The sequence below is a fragment of the Neoarthrinium moseri genome (genome assembly GCF_022829205.1).
Source record: "Neoarthrinium moseri strain CBS 164.80 chromosome Unknown scaffold20_Wmoseri_CBS_16480, whole genome shotgun sequence".
Classification (NCBI taxonomy): Eukaryota; Fungi; Ascomycota; class Sordariomycetes; order Amphisphaeriales; family Apiosporaceae; genus Neoarthrinium; species Neoarthrinium moseri.
In genome coordinates, this window is record NW_026055134.1 from 525,305 (window position 1) to 540,570 (window position 15,266).

The 15,266-nt window shown below is 56.8% G+C and overlaps 5 protein-coding genes across 5 annotated transcripts; 3 read left to right on the plus strand and 2 right to left on the minus strand.

The window, feature by feature from the left end:
* Positions 1-265: 265 nt before the first annotated feature.
* On the plus strand, positions 266-3,751 carry JN550_006149 (uncharacterized protein; the record flags this gene model as incomplete). Its single annotated transcript, XM_049317856.1, has 2 exons — positions 266-3,379; positions 3,431-3,751. The coding sequence occupies 2 exons, from the start codon at positions 266-268 to the stop codon at positions 3,749-3,751; spliced, it is 3,435 nt and encodes a 1,144-aa protein (XP_049172035.1).
* Positions 3,752-5,001: 1,250 nt separating this feature from the next.
* On the plus strand, positions 5,002-6,944 carry JN550_006150 (uncharacterized protein; the record flags this gene model as incomplete). The annotated part of the gene is made up of 2 exons (XM_049317857.1): positions 5,002-5,347; positions 5,500-6,944. 2 exons carry the CDS (start codon positions 5,002-5,004, stop codon positions 6,942-6,944), a joined length of 1,791 nt encoding a protein of 596 aa, XP_049172036.1.
* An 810-nt stretch (positions 6,945-7,754) lies between these two features.
* JN550_006151 (uncharacterized protein) lies at positions 7,755-9,675 on the minus strand (the record flags this gene model as incomplete). Its single annotated transcript, XM_049317858.1, has 3 exons — positions 7,755-8,822; positions 8,888-9,457; positions 9,526-9,675. The coding sequence occupies 3 exons, from the start codon at positions 9,673-9,675 to the stop codon at positions 7,755-7,757; spliced, it is 1,788 nt and encodes a 595-aa protein (XP_049172037.1).
* A 1,446-nt stretch (positions 9,676-11,121) lies between these two features.
* JN550_006152 (uncharacterized protein) lies at positions 11,122-13,492 on the minus strand (the record flags this gene model as incomplete). The annotated part of the gene is made up of 4 exons (XM_049317859.1): positions 11,122-11,206; positions 11,265-12,100; positions 12,153-13,358; positions 13,418-13,492. 4 exons carry the CDS (start codon positions 13,490-13,492, stop codon positions 11,122-11,124), a joined length of 2,202 nt encoding a protein of 733 aa, XP_049172038.1.
* A 1,130-nt stretch (positions 13,493-14,622) lies between these two features.
* JN550_006153 (uncharacterized protein) lies at positions 14,623-15,266 on the plus strand (the record flags this gene model as incomplete). Its single annotated transcript, XM_049317860.1, has 3 exons — positions 14,623-14,629; positions 14,688-14,939; positions 15,036-15,194. Coding segments are annotated over 3 exons (418 nt in total), but the record flags the coding sequence as incomplete, so codon positions are not given.

Genomic DNA, 15,266 nt, shown 5'->3' on the forward strand with positions numbered 1-15,266 from the left:
TAAGCCCCCAAGGGACAAGGTAAGGCACCTGAAGCCAGCGAATGGGCAGCAGCTTTCCCAATCAACTGCCTGGGCGTGTTTTGTAGCTGGCCCGCCCCGCTAAAATTCCGCGCTGCCTTGTCAACCCGCCGATTGTTTTCTCAGCCTCGTGTGAATTTCTAGAGCTTCACAGCAACTCGCCCGAGAGCTACAACTGCCTCCGGCGCTCCCGTCACGCTTGCAGCCAGATTCTTAGGACGCGAGCGCCTGACTGATTCCCGCAACCATGTCAGGCCTCTTCGGCACCCCGTCGGCCGCGCCGAGCACGGGCGGTGGCCTGTTTGGCAACGCGAACGCGACCCAATCCCAGAATCCAGCCACGACGCAACCCTCGACATCCGGCGGCCTCTTTGGCTCTGCCCTCAACCAGAACCAGGCCAAGCCCGCGGCTGGCGGTCTCTTTGGCGGGGCGACTGGCCAGTCGCAAGGTACTGGCGGCGGCGGGCTCTTCGGCGGCGCCTCGACAGCTGCGACCTCTCAGCCCCAGGCTGGTGGTTTGTTCGGAGCCCCCAGCGCCCAGACGAGCCAGCCGGCGGCAGGCGGAGGATTGTTCGGCGGCGCTGCAGCTCAGGCGCAACCGAGCACATCGGGCGGTCTCTTTGGCGCGTCTACCACCCAGAACAAGCCGGCTACGGGTGGGCTCTTTGGAGCTTCTACAGCGCAACAGCCACAATCGAATACCGGCGGCCTAGGTCTTGGCCTCTCTACAAACAACCAAGCGAACGGCCAGAGTCTGCTCGGCCTGGGGGCTTCTCAACAGCCCACCAACGCCCAGTCTCAAGCAGCACCGATCGGCTACTTCGACAGCCTGCTCGCCAAGAGCAAGAAGCAGGCCAATGGAGAGGCCCCCATGGAGGAGCTCCCTACACTTCAGCTTGGACTTGGTGACCTCCGCCAGAAGCTCAGAAAGCTAGGTCCACGAAGCCAAGATCCTCTCCAGAGCGCCAGGGCTCAGTACACGCTCGCCGCTTCCGGGATGGACCCCGGTGCTGCCGTCAAGGACCTGAACTACTTCGATATCCAGGCCGGCCGCGTCGAGAGACCCGTTGCTGGACTCGGCCCCTCTGAGCTCGACGTCGATACCTATCTCGCAAACCTGCAACAGAAGACCACTCTCAGCATGATCGCAGACGGTTTGGAGAGGTCTGTCCGAGACTTCGATAACTTCCTGGAAGATAATGTGGCCATGGAATGGGAAGCCCAGCGGAAGCGTATTTACGAGCATTTCGGTATCAAGCCTAGAGATGACCCGACCGAGTCTGTTGCGGCTGCTAGGGAGTCGCAATCCGCCGGAGGTTTTGGTCGGAGAAGAGGCAAAGGCGCACGTTCGACGGTGGCAGGCGAGAAGGGCAGTGTGTTTGGTCGATCTAACCTTCAGAAGTCTGTCATTGGCACGCCTAGCAAGATTGGCTCTCACCAGGCTGAATTCACCGACGTCGAGAGTCAGAACACCAAATCAACTTCCCTAAATGGTGCCGCGCCAGTAGACGACCGATTCATGCGCGAGAAGCAAAACAAACTTGCCGAGCGCATTCGGGGGCTCAACCATGCCCGGCTGGACCAGATTCCATTTCCCTTGCTGCATGAGCTTAGTGACGTCGAGAGCACTTCTGGAGACCGACACGCTCAACACCTGGTTGATGCATATCATGCAGTGGTGGCCATGGTCGGCGAGAACCCTGAGGCTGAGACTACCGCACACAATGCAACAGCAAAGGAACGCCAGTTTGCCAAGATGTACCTGGATCTGCAGAGCAACTCTCCAAATTCGATCCAGTGGCGCAAGAGGGTCCTTCAGGGTTCGAACGAGTTCTTGGAGAACAGGTTCTTCCAGGAGGTAGAGGCTCTCATTGCCAAATACCCTCGCGAGGCCAACTTAGGCGGTCGTCCGGATGTTGTCAGCAAGATCAAGGCGTACGTGCGATTACGGCACAACAGGAAAGATCTGGTACCCGACAACACTGAGCTTCAACAAGTTAGTGGAGAATTTGTCTGGGCCCTGGTGTACTACCTCCTGCGCTCCGGTCATGTAACGGAGGCTGCCGAGTACGTCAAAGAGCACGCCACCACATTCCGCAGCATTGATCGTACATTTTCGTCTTACCTGCTGGAATACGCGTCGACGCCAGACCGACGCTTGAGGCGGCAGCTGCAAGAGCGTTGCAACAACGAATACACACAGCGTGTTCGCAACGCGCCCGAAAACACGATCGATCCCTTCCGGATGGCTTGCTACAAGATTGTGGGCCGCTGCGAAGTTGCCAACCGAAACCTGGAGGGCCTGAACACGGATATCTACGACTGGATCTGGCTGCAGTTCAATCTGGCCAGAGAGAACGACAAATTGACTGAAGTGGCTGGTGAATCATACACATTGAGCAATCTGCAGGAGACGATTCGGGAGATTGTCCTGAGGCATTTCCCCAAAACCCCCGCCGACGATACCAATGGCCAGTTCGGCATGGCTTTCTTCTTGCAAGTTCTGTCAGGCACGTTTGAGCAGGCTATATCTTACCTATACCCCTTTTCGTATGTCGATGCCATTCACTTCGCGATAGGGCTAGAGTTCTACGGCCTGCTGAGACCCGCCGATCCTTGGGGCAATGCGAATGAGTTGTTGACGTACAACACCCGGTCGCAACCACAAATCAGCTTTGGCCGCATGCTCGGCTACTACACCAGAGATTTCCGCGCAGCCGACGTAGGCTCTGCCGTGGATTACTTGACATTGATCTGCCTGAACGCGGATTTGGACGGCGACATTGGAAAAGCCCAGGCCAACCTGTGTCACGAGGCACTCAGGGAACTGGTGCTTGAGACCCGAGAGTTTAGTAAACTCATAGGTGACATCCGACCCGATGGCCAGCGTATCACTGGGTTGATTGAGGAGCGGGGCCCTCTCATCGGCCTGAGTGAAGAAGACGAGTTCGTCAAGGCCGTCACTCTGCAGGCCGCACGCTTTGCAGACGACAGTGGCAGGACTACGGATGCCGTCCTTCTGTACCACCTCGCTGCTGATTACGATAGTGTCGTCTCTATTGTTAGCCGTGCGCTCAGCGAGGCAATTTCGCTGGACATTGGAGAGGACCCTATGCGTCTGATGCCCGTCAAGCCCCGAGCCGAAGGCAAGGCCGCCGAGGCGCAGCCTGGAAGCAGTCTCAGCCTTGCCTCGATCGACGACCCGATCGATCTTGCAAGAACAATGATGTCGATGTACGAGCAGGATGCCATGTTCTACACGAAAATCGAGGCGCCCAACAGAAGTGCATGCCACCTCTTGCTGCAAATGAGCGAGATCAAGGGCATGGTCGAGGCAGGACAATGGCCTGAGAGCTTAGATGTATGTTTTGCCCCTTCCCCCTCTTCCCCAGTTGCTAACATCAACCGACAGAAAATCCGTGCCCTTGAGATCCTGCCGCTCGATGCCGGTGGCGATGCCAGCAAGATCCGGCATTACGCATCCAAGTTCAACGGCCTGTCTCAGTCGGTTGCCATCAACGTGCCGAACTTGCTGATGTGGACCATCACGTGTTGCGTCCGACAGCGCGAGAGGCTGCTCAGCGGGCAGTACAGCGGCAATGAAGGAACACGGCGCATGATGTGCGACAACCTCAAGCAGATCAGCATGGACCTGACGACTTACACGACGGGGCTGAAGTACCGGTTCCCGGCGCACTTGCACCAAGCTCTGGCGAGAGCTTCCGCTGATTAGGTTTTGGCCGAGGCGTTGATGGGCCGTTGAGGGATGGAACATTAATGGGGCATGGGGCATGGGGCATTGGGCATTGCGCGACTGCTGTTGAGATAGCATCATTTGGACTAGAAGAGGAGATGGAGCCGGACAAGCGCCGTTTCATGCCCGAGAGGAGGGTTCTAGACATGATTCTGTAGTGATAGGACATACCTGGAAACAAAAAGAAAGCATGTTGATGAGGCACCCTAATTATCCCCGTTTCCCGCGTATACTCCTGCCTACTTCGTACTACATTGGCGGACGATCCTATGTACATATTTGACGGGTGGTTACAAGACTGGTATGGTACGGTCACTCAAAAGCAGGGAGTATACCTCAGGTATTCATAGGAGAAACTATGGACACCCACGGAGGCTCCGCCGAATCCACACATTGACTTGGGTGCCTAGGCCAGGATGAGCAGACTCTCCGAGCACTAGCAGGGGCAATCGTTGTGGTCGCGGGTAGTGCTTCGTGGAGTATGGAGTAGTTACTATGTATACTTGACCTGTCACTTTCTGTCCCGATTAGGCCTGCCTATACAGTTGCCAGGCGGGTTTTAGTTTCGCTGTGTAAGCTACGTGTTCGGCTACAGCAGATGTTTGCACAGAGAAGAGAGCAATCATACGCAAGCTTGGGGGGCTAGCTCTCGGTTAACTTGACCAACTTTTTAGCCAGCGGGCACGCGAAAATCACGAGCCGACAGGCTCTTCCTCCCCCCTGCCCCCCTTGGGCCCCCCGCAAAATTGGGAGAGACACTGGACCCCGAGTAACTACTAACTATTATGGTACCGGTACACTGAACAGTCTGAGCACCGACCAATTGAGCCAAACGGAACTGGCCTGGTCTGGTTCTTTTTCTTTTTCGGCCTCGGTTGACTCGAGCGCGGCCTGCCAGACGGCCGTCATGATTCAGTCGCGGCCGGTTCCTCGACGCTCATAGGCCCGCCGCCCCGAAAAACCCTGCATCGTGGGGGGCCCCTCGGTCGGATCTGATCTGCTTGAATCGCACGGCATACGCATGTCTCTATCTGGCCAACCCCGGCAACACGCATAGCCAGGACGCGCGTGTGGCCTGACCCGCTGCCTCTCAGACCACCCGGAACCCGCAATCTGCTTCGGCATGCCTGTGTCTGTGCCTGTGCCTGTGTGTGGGTGATGTGTAGCACTGTCTCTCTGCGCCGCCGCCGCCGCCGCCTCCGCCGCGCTCGCGCTCGCGTTCGCATATAATGCCGCCGCCGGCTGCTGATGCTGCTGCCGGTGCCGGTGCCCCTTCCGACCACTCCTCCTCCACCGCCTCCACCCATGCCCACAGGACCACCAAGGCCGGTACCAACCCGCTCGAGCCTGACCCCGACGCGGCCACCGCCCCGGCCGCCTCCGCTGGCTCTCCGTCTTCCGCCCCGGGCCCCCACAAGCGTGGCCTGTCGATCAGCGATGCCGCCTGCTCGCCCGCCGAGTCCAATGCCTCCGCCGTCCTCGAGGACCGCCGCACCAAGAGGCAGCGGAGCACCAAGGGGTCCCGCGGCGTGGCGAACCTGACCCCGGAACAGCTTGCCAAGAAGCGAGAAAATGGTATGTTGTCGATCACCCTCAGTCTCACATGTCTCAGACGCAAACTCGGAGCTCGTGGTTGTCGGGTTGTCACTGCCTGTGCCATTGGCGGTTGTGCTCATGACACCCTTGGGCGGTCGGTTCAATTGCTGACAGAGACACAAAATTGACAGACCGGCAATCTCAGAGGCTCATTCGTGAGCGGACCAAGACCCAGATTGAGACTCTGCATGCCGAGATACGGGAGCTGAAGTCCCAGCAGCCTTACCAGGAACTGCAAGCCGCCGTCAGGCAGAAGGAGGCCGTCGAGGCCGAGATGGCTGACCTCAAGAGACGGATGGCGTCCATCATGAACCTGATTCAACCCGTGCTCGGCGCTCAGCAAGGTACCTATGCTTCACCGGGCACATCAACACTGATGCCAAACCAGCCTGGATTGGTGCCTGCGGGCGTACCGCCACCGGGCAACAACGCAGCCTCGACTCCTCCCAGCACGGCCTCGCCGCTGTCGGCGGATCCATCGTGGCATCAGGGGGGTATACCCAGCGCCGGGTCGTCGACGCAGGCGAGCCCAAACTTCAACCAGGCCAACCTCATAATCCAACAGCGACAGAATTCGCTTCATGCGCTGGACTTGAACTCAACAGGCGAGCAGCTGAAGCTCGACTTTCTGCTTGATCCAAGCTTGTCAGATAGGATGAATCGCCTGCCGCCTGGCGTCGGCGAACCGCAAGATGCTCCCGGCTATGTGCCCCCTTGGAATGGCATCTCCATGCCGTCGCCTCGTTCCGGCTCACTGGCCCAAGTCTCGGCCCAGCTCCCGAATCACACGCGGCAGCCTCAGTCTCGCTCAGACTACGCCTACTACGCACCAGAGAGCAACGTGCCAGCGCAAACCCCGCCGCCCTGGGCCGGCTTTACGGCACCGATCAAGAACTGTAGTCCCACATCCCCTCTTGACCACTTGCTCCTGGACTTCCTGCATGAGCGGCGGCAGAGGGCCGCCGAGGGCGTGCCCACCCAGGACATCGTGGGGCCGCGGTATCCGTCGGTGTCGTCCCTGCTCAACTCGGCCGTGTTCTCTCACCCGCTGTCCAAGGTGTTTACCGACATCCTCGCGACATTTCCAGGGGTTCGCACGCTGCCCGAGCGCGTCGCGATACTCTACATCATGTTCCTGATCATGCGGTGGCAGATCTCGCCCACCAAGGAGAACTACGACCGGCTACCCGACTGGGTCCGGCCGACCCCGTCCCAGATCCACGTCGCGCACCCGGCGTGGATCGACCACCTGCCCTTCCCGCTGATGCGCGAGAAGATCGCCAAGGAATATAACCCGACCCAGTACCTGTTCGACAACTTCTTCGTGCCCTTCACGGCCACCATCTCGCTCAACTGGCCGTACGAGGAGACGGACGCCCTGCTCATGGGCCCCGACGACGTCGAGATGATTAACCCCGTCTTCGAGCGCCACCTGCGCCGCAACGAGAACTGGACCCTGGGCGAGCAGTTCCACCGCGACTTCCCCCAGCTCGAGGGCACCTACAACCTGAAGAGAGACTCCAGGGGCAGCTGGAGCGCGAATGGCGGTGGCGCTCCCGTTCCCGGCCACAGGTGACATAAGGGGAACTCGTATAGAAATACGAGATAGCGGCGGCGTTTGGGTCTGTGGCCCACACGTGGTGAGATGGAGAGCCAAGAGAGAAGTGACTTGTCAGAGTCAGACCCCATTTGCATCTCAGATGCTCATAGGCGTTGTACGAATACGGGGATGTCCGGCTGGTTCCTCCTGGCCGAGAACATCGAGGCCCAAGGTGGTGGGGGTTTTCCCCCAAAAAAGATAAAAAAAGTATAGGGTCATGGTTTAATATTTCACGTGTACATAAACCACTACATTTCGACACATGGGGAATCGAGGAAAAAAAAAAGGGGGGGGGGTCAAAGGCGTTTGGTCATTTGTTGTATCTATATCCTGGGAATTATTGCCCGGCGGCAACTGATTCGGGTCGGTCTGGGAGAGGAAAGGTCTGAGGTGTTTTATAACTGGAGATTTAATCAATGCCAATCTTGCCCGCTTTTGAGGCTCAAGTCGTACTTATATGCTCCATTCTCACTGTGGACCCCTCGCTTAATGGTTTATTTCTATTGCGCAGAGGCTCGGTTGCGATGGGGCGCGTGTCTCACTTGCAAAGAAACTCAAAGTACGCGTCACCTCCCCATCACAGGTTTCAGTTCGGATCTTCTGTGTGCTGAACGTGTTGCATTGGCCCGTGATGCCTCTTATCTAGATCCCATAAACTCCATGCTCACAAGGGGCGGGTCCCCACACCCCGTTGTCCGATGATTTGGCCCCCAAAGTCAACTCTTCTACTGATTTTTCTTCTTCCTTTCCCTCCCACCTGCCAAGTCAGGTGTGGGCCGGGCGGCTTCAGTTGGTGGCGGCCTTGCCCCAGGAGGCGATGGCCTCGTCGACCTTCTGGCGGTACTCCTGCTGGGTGCGGCACTGCTCGAGGAAGACCTCGTACTTGGCGTCGAGCATCTTCTTCTCGTTCTTGTCGGTGCCCGGCTTGACCAGGCGGCCGGGCTTGCTCATGCGGTCCATGATGGACCAGAGGTCCTCCGTGTTGCCCTCGCTGTCGGCGCTGGCGGCCTTGGCGCCCAGCATGGCGGCGCCGTGGACCACGGCGGCGTGCACGTAGCGCGGGATCAGCACCGGCATGTCGCACGTCGTGGCGATGAGGTCCATCAGCAGCTTGTTCTGGCACTGCGACCCGGACATGAAGATGCTGGCGATGCTGTGGCCCGACTTGTTCATCACGTCGATGATCTGGCGGGTCTGCAGAGCGATGAACTCCAGGGTGGCATAGTAGTACAGGGCCAGGCCGTCGAGACTGGAGTCGGAGCTCAGTCCGATCACCGAGCCCTTCATGTTAGGGTCAGCTACGGGTGACCGGTTGCCCCATAGGTCACCATAGAAGAAGAAATGTCGTCCAAGGTACGAGATGGACGGGGCATTTGACTTTTCTGCCAGGTCTGACAAGTGGATATTGAGGTATTCGTAGATGTTCTTGTGCATGGCCTCGGCGATGGGCTTTGCCATGGAATGCGCAGGGTGCGTCTCGATGACATGTCTCAAGAGCTCGCCGGTCGCGGACTGGCCGCCCTCTGCCATCCAGAAGTCGGGGAGGAGAACGTCCCTGTAAGGTCCCCAAACGCCGGGGACAAACACCGGCTTCTCTGACATGGCTAGGTGACAGGTAGAGGTACCTGCCACTGCTGCAAGACGGGTGAAGGCCTGGTGCATGTCGTTGGCAGGCAAGTCCTCGTCGGACTGACCGTACTGAGTGTCGACCTTAGCGCCTACAGTACCGATCCAGCCTGCGTAGGCGTCGATGACACCGCTGCCGACAGCGATGCCGGCTGGAATGCCGAGCTCTCGGCTGGCCTTCTCGGACAGTGTGCCGACGAGCTCACCGGCGCTCAGGTATTTTCCGTTCTGGGAGGAATTGGTTAGCAACAACACATCACTAGACAGAATCATACAGTAGGAAATAGGCTCACCACCCCGTTGACGCCTCCCATGCGCTTGAAGTCATCCTTAACCAGATCACCCAGGCCAATAGTCTCGTAGAAGTCCTCTTGCCAACCCTTGACACTTCCGTCCACGCCAACAGGTACAAAGCCCTGCTTACACACAGTGCTACAGAAGCTTCTCGTTTCGTTTCCCGTGGCAAGGTGTGTAAGAGCGTCTGCCAAGTCATAGAACTTGCAGCGCTCGAAGAGCTCGGGAGGCATGTTGTTCTTGAGCCATAGGACCTTGGGGATCTCCATCTCGATACTCATCTTGCCGCCGACATAGCGAAGCAGGTTGTGGTCTGTGGCATTGATCTTCTCCGTCTCATCTACCGGCCGGTGGTCCAGCCACAAAATGACGTTTCGCGCATTGCCATCGTCCTCGAAGTTGGGTCCGGTGACAGTAACGGGCTCATCAGTGTCGTGGGAGAAGACCGACAGGGAGCAGGTGGCATCGAAGCCAATGCCCTTGATGGTGCTGGGGTCAATGGAGGACTGGTGCACGACTTTGTGCACACACGAGCAGATACATGCCCAAATATCTGTGGTGGATTGTTCCTGCGCTTATAGTGAGTATACATGACTTGGGAGCCGGGGGGCCAAAATCATGGTTTGGACTATCTTACATAGTATCCGGTCTGGGGTTGCCATAGCTTGATCGCCTCCGAGGCAAGAGCTTTGATGTCTCCGGTGGCGTCGATAAGACAAGCTCGGGCAGAGCCCGTGCCTACATCGATACCGATAAAGTGGTCCTGTTCTACAATGTCAATGGCCATGGTTCTGGAGGCACGAGGGGTAGATTTTTATGTGTATGTGCGCTAGGGACTCAAGAGAAGTCAAGGTACGGAAAGACGTACGTTGTTCTCGATATGAATGACATTGCGAGTACTAAACATGAGGCGAACGAGCTCGTGGTCAGCGAATGGTCCGGCGAACCCAAGCCAAGGGCAGGTTTGGCATCATCTTGGGGGGACGATCAGCGCCTCTGGCTACGTACTCCATCTTGGATGTGTGATGCTCTTCTGCAAAGTCACCGAGCTCAACGATTGAGGAGCAATAAGCGAGCGAATGGCACAGGCGCGGGGACGCTGCTCCTGTCCTGTTGCAGTAACCCGGCAGGGTAAGTTTGGAGGCGTAAGCGGATAGGTAACGGCGTTGTCTTGGGACGCTGTAAGAAGCAATTCGCCTGCGAGATACGGTTCGGTGCGAATGGGAGAGGCTTGAGAGAGCAGGGGAAGCTTGTTTCCTGTCAGCCCTCCATCACCGGGACCCCTTCAGGTTTTACTTTTTCGTCTGGGAGCTATGGCTTCGCCGAGCTGTCGACCCAGCTCCAGTATGAGGTCACAACGGCTCACAGGGTCCCCTCGGCGCCCCATCGCCGCCCCATCGCCGTCGCCCCCCATGCCCCCACCACCGCCAGCATGTGGGGTAGGTCCCCTATCGGAGCGCCGCCAGCAGGGCCAGCTCGAAAATCTTGTGCAGATCAACTCTAGACTGGCCATCGTGCTGCTTCTTGGGCCTTCTGGGGGCGCAACAGAGCCCCACCGCCGTCGAAGGATTGCCTGACGGCCAGATGGCCCAGGGAGGCGACTGCATTTCCCAGAGAATACTTCCGCCCGCTTGGGCACTGATCGCCCGATTGCGGACCCCGCGTGCAGAGCTGGGCAAGCTGGGAAGCTCACCGACAGCTCCGAACGGCCAAGGTCACAGCCTGGGTCCCCAGTGCCGAGATCGTGTAGTTGGCAACTTAGTTGAGTGGATCGTGACCGCACTTTCAAGACGGTTCTGATGTGCCCGTCCCACTTTGCCATGCGTGGGGAAATGAGTTCTCCAGACGGCCAGACCTGCCAGGCTCTTCGTCAACTTGTGTTAGGTATACTGAGTCAAAACTGCTATAGATCTGTCGATCACGGACACAAGGCCGAAAGTCACTAGGGGCTAAACGTCGAATACTTGCTAGTCCTAACCAAATCAGCATTTACTAGTAAAACTAGGCGTATCGCATCATGGGTATCAACTGAAACTCAATGCCTGCTGCACTGTAGCACCCGCAATCCAGGCAGACCGCCCGCGCCTGCGCCAGTGCATGTGGATTAGCACTTCCGACATCCCCGAGGCACTAGTTAGCCTACTGACACTGCTGGCTTGGCAGGCACTCGTCAGGTGTGTTGTTTGGCGGTCAATCATGTCTCATAAAGCTCGTATCTCATCCGCGTTGCTCGTCACAGATCTTCATCCGGCTGCTCCTCGATCAATATGGCAACCGTCACTGTTGCAGCATAGGCCTCGCGAATGGCACATGCCATGCTGTGCCGGATTAGTAAGTGGGCATGAATCTATGTTCACAAGGTCTTTTGCAACTCACCAGGTCTTTCTGATATCCGCTATCACGGCGCTCAAACCCCAGTGTGAGCACCACGCCCTTGCGAGAACTTCATTATCTCGAACCCCAAACGCGGACACCACCAACACCCTCTCTGCATCGTCTTCGGACATTGCAGATTTTGGGGGAGCACTCCCGCCTACTGGGGTCGAGTTGGCACTTCTCCCGCTGAACCCACCAGGGTTGCCCCAGTCTTGGATCTTGACCAGCTCGTCCGCCTTGACTGAGGAATATTCGTAGTCGAAGAACAACGGGTGCGGTCCCAAAGAGCAGGGCCAAGCATTGATGAATGACACGTCATAAGTCAGGCGTAGAGGCCAAGAAACTCCATCTATGGCAAACTGGATGGAAGCATCAAACCATTGTGGTCCTGTGTCTTGACGGTTCGGTAGAGTTCTCTTGAGGTTGAGCAGTTCGATCCGAATCGTGTCAGTGAAATCATCCACATCCGGTGAGACCAGCTCGTACTCCTTTACCGGAAAGACTTCCGCTGGAGGGCCAAGGGGGTCTGATCTCTCACTCATCGATGTTACATCTTCTGGAGTAATCCGTTGCCGCGGCCTTCTGGAACGAATTCGCGCGATCTGAGATCTGCTCAGATCTACTGTTGGTCGTGCAGGCCCAATCCAACCCCCCACCTCGAGGCAGGTGGGAGCCAGTACCTTACCAACGATACAAGCGGACGACCAGTAAGTGTAGCTGTTGCGGTACTGAAATCCGCAGTACGGATGGAGATGCGTCAGCAATGCCAGATTGTCTGTTGCCTTATCAGGGTCGATATCGATGAGAGAGTTCATCATGAGAAACGGAAATGTCGTCTGTGCACACATTAGAACGGGTCCGGCATCCACGCTGTATGGAGTCACTTACCCCTGGAAGCACTAATCCACTGAAGAATGCCATTGTATGAGAGCTCAGGTCCAAGAGGCTCCTCTCAACCTCATACTGCTTCAGCGCCTCCAAGGTCTCATCGAGATTCGGCCACTTCATCATCTGGGCGAAACGCTTTAGCATTTTAGCCTGCCGCTTTCTCAACTTGTATCGAAGTCGCACTTGATCGGCCGCGCTACCGCTCTCCCCAACGCGAACATAGTCGTGCCACCTTCGAGCAAGGGCCATATTCCATTGAATCCTCGGGGGTATCTGGCCCATCAATTTCTCCTTGGCCCAGTCGTTATGAAGCTTCGAGTTGATCCGCAGCTCCAGCTCAAGGCTTAAGACCAGCTGATGGAAGAACTTGACGTATTGCTGGTGGTTCGCATGACCCGTGTCGAATATAAAGCGTGTGACAACTTGGTTCTTGGGGATCGTAAAGTCTATCCAGCCAGGGCCGGACAGGACCATGATCAGGTCTGTGATCTGTTTCTCCATGGACTTGTGGGGACTGAAGACCCTGTCGGGATCTTTCAGAAATCGCTTGTACAGGTTTCTATACATCAGATCCTCATCGTTATCCTCCAACCCGCCTTCAAGCTGCTTTAGGCGGTCAAAGATCTGTACGAGGTCTACCTCGCGTGGTACCAAGCCTGAATCTCGAAGCTCTATGGCTGGTGGAATGATACTTGACATGTTTGCCCAATGACTCAAGGTGATTGTACCTGGCCGACCGCCATGCGTGAAAGCCAGGCTGGGCTGCTCGAGAGTCTCCCAGGGATAAACATGCGTGTTTGCGCCCTGTATGCGTAGGGTTGACAGCTGGATCATCGAGTCATGAAGGTTGGCGGCATCGGTTGTCTCATCGTGGTTGCCTGCCGTGGTTGTATAGAGAGCGTAGTAGTGATCGGAACGATGAGGGACCGGTCGCCTGTGGCCCTTGTGTGCTGGGACACCTCGGGAAATCAAATCCATGGCGTGTCCAAGGGTAAGCTCTTCTTCACTGGAGACGCCCGACGGAGGCCATTCGGAGAGAGGCGACGCCTCGTAAACATGGCCATTTGCATCTGCCCGTCCTTTGCCCTTTTCCTCACGGCGGACCACCCGGCGGGGCCTGCGCCGGGATCCCACCATCTCGGGTCCATCAGTTCTTCGTTTCTGGCTGACATCTCCCTCACTTGCCGTCCTCGGCGGATCCTTTGCCTGCATATCGGATCAGTGATTTATGTTCCCGTAAGCACCCGTGGAAGGCCCGTACGAACCAGTTTGCCGCCGCGCGCGGTGCTCAAGGAGCGGATGAGCCCGCCCAAGAACCCTTTCTTCTTAGGTTCCGCCATCGGGAATCATCAAAAGCTCATGTCGGGGCATCAGCAGTGAGGTCGCGTTCGGAAGAGGCAACCGACGTCTGCTTGCATCGGGCTCACATGCAGGGCTGTGTGGTTGACACGCGTCGGTGGTGTGGCTGCGCACCCGAGAAAGGTTGATTTGCCCGAACCGAGGGGTTTCTACGGGAATCAGACGTCGGCGCAGAAGCTTGTATCCCAAATTCGCTCGCCCAAGGGCATCCCCAGCGGGTTAGGAAAGTAAGTAGCAGATTTTGAGTGAATTCAGGCGTCGTGGCGCCGGCAGGTTGGATATGCACGAAACAAGGAGCTGCATGGCCCAACCTTTGCGCATGGCGTCTTCCGTGCTTGAAGCAGAATTCGAGGCGGGTGCTGCATGATGCTGAGACAACCTAGTCGCGAAACGGCTGCTGGCTGTTGTAATGGAAGGTCCTGAATGGAAGAAGACACTGTTTGCCACGGTTGGCCTCATTTGACCCAATAGGTGTGTGTCAATTGTGCCAGTCGGAATGCAGGCTGGGACGGCTGCTGATTGCTGAGCAGCTCGTTCAGTGGTAACCTTAGAGAGGGACCGCAGGAGGGGCACAGTACTGGCAAAACTACAGACCTAGTATAACTTATTAGTAGTTAGTACTTGACGTACCTTAGCAAGAACCTTGGTATCGCATCTAGTCGACTTGACGAAGTACGAGACGACCCGTCCTGACCACTGGCCGCTTTATCAGAGACTAAATCCATGGAAGCCTTTCTTCCCGTTCTGCCATGTTCGGCTTCTTCGCAGTTGGGCAATATCAACTGGGATTCTGCTCACGTCGGCGCGGTGCGGTGCATCATGCGCTCTGGCCTAAGTTATTGGGGCTGGCTTTAGCTGGGTCGAGTCAGATGAGGCTGAAAGAAGCCACCGAGGTAAAGTGCAGCAACAAACGATGCATTGCACCTGTTCACAGCCGCACCTTCATTCTTGCTCATGCATCAGGCTTTCGTGCGAATGAAGACCGACAATCTGTGCGCGCATCGCATTGAATTTCAAAACGTCCCCCAAGGCCTGCAGCAGCTTTTGCTACCAGGTTCATGCACAACGAACCCGCCTGCCCGCTCAATGGTGTATCTACAGTGACAACATCATGGTTTGTGAGTAGATACTACACCACCGTCAAAGCTTGCATCTCAGTTACTCACACAGTTACAGCAGCACCGACCTTCCACCATCGTGTACGGCGAACCTTCAACTCGGATCGTCTATACTCAATATCTGATGACTACCTTCGCAATGGGGAGCATGAAGCAACAGCACTGCTTGGCACAACTCCTGTCCCCAGCAGTGGAATCCAATTGTTCCTGCTCAGTGTCAGCTATACCCCAGGAATGGACAGTCCGTGGCTGGCGGTCAGATGGCCGGCAGCTCTATGGCATCTCATAAAACTGTCCTTGCTTATGAGCAGTCAGTATCTCTAGTTCACCAGCCCAGCGGGCCACCGGTCAAGTTGTGGTGTTTTGGGGTTACTGTGTGACTTGACTAACACCAAACCGGAACCAGATGGTTATATCAACGTGCTGCTCGTTCCCATGGTCTTTGGCATCATATCCAAGGTTCTCGCGTGGCCACCAGTCGCAGTGCTGGTGCTGAATGCTCTTGGGATTATCCCCCTTCTTGGTCTCCTGACATTCTTTGCCGAGCAGGTGGGTGACCACTCCGGTGAGACAATAGGGGGCTTGATAAATGCCACAGCGGGCAGCCTGGGAGGGTTTATCGTAAGTCTTCTCCCCC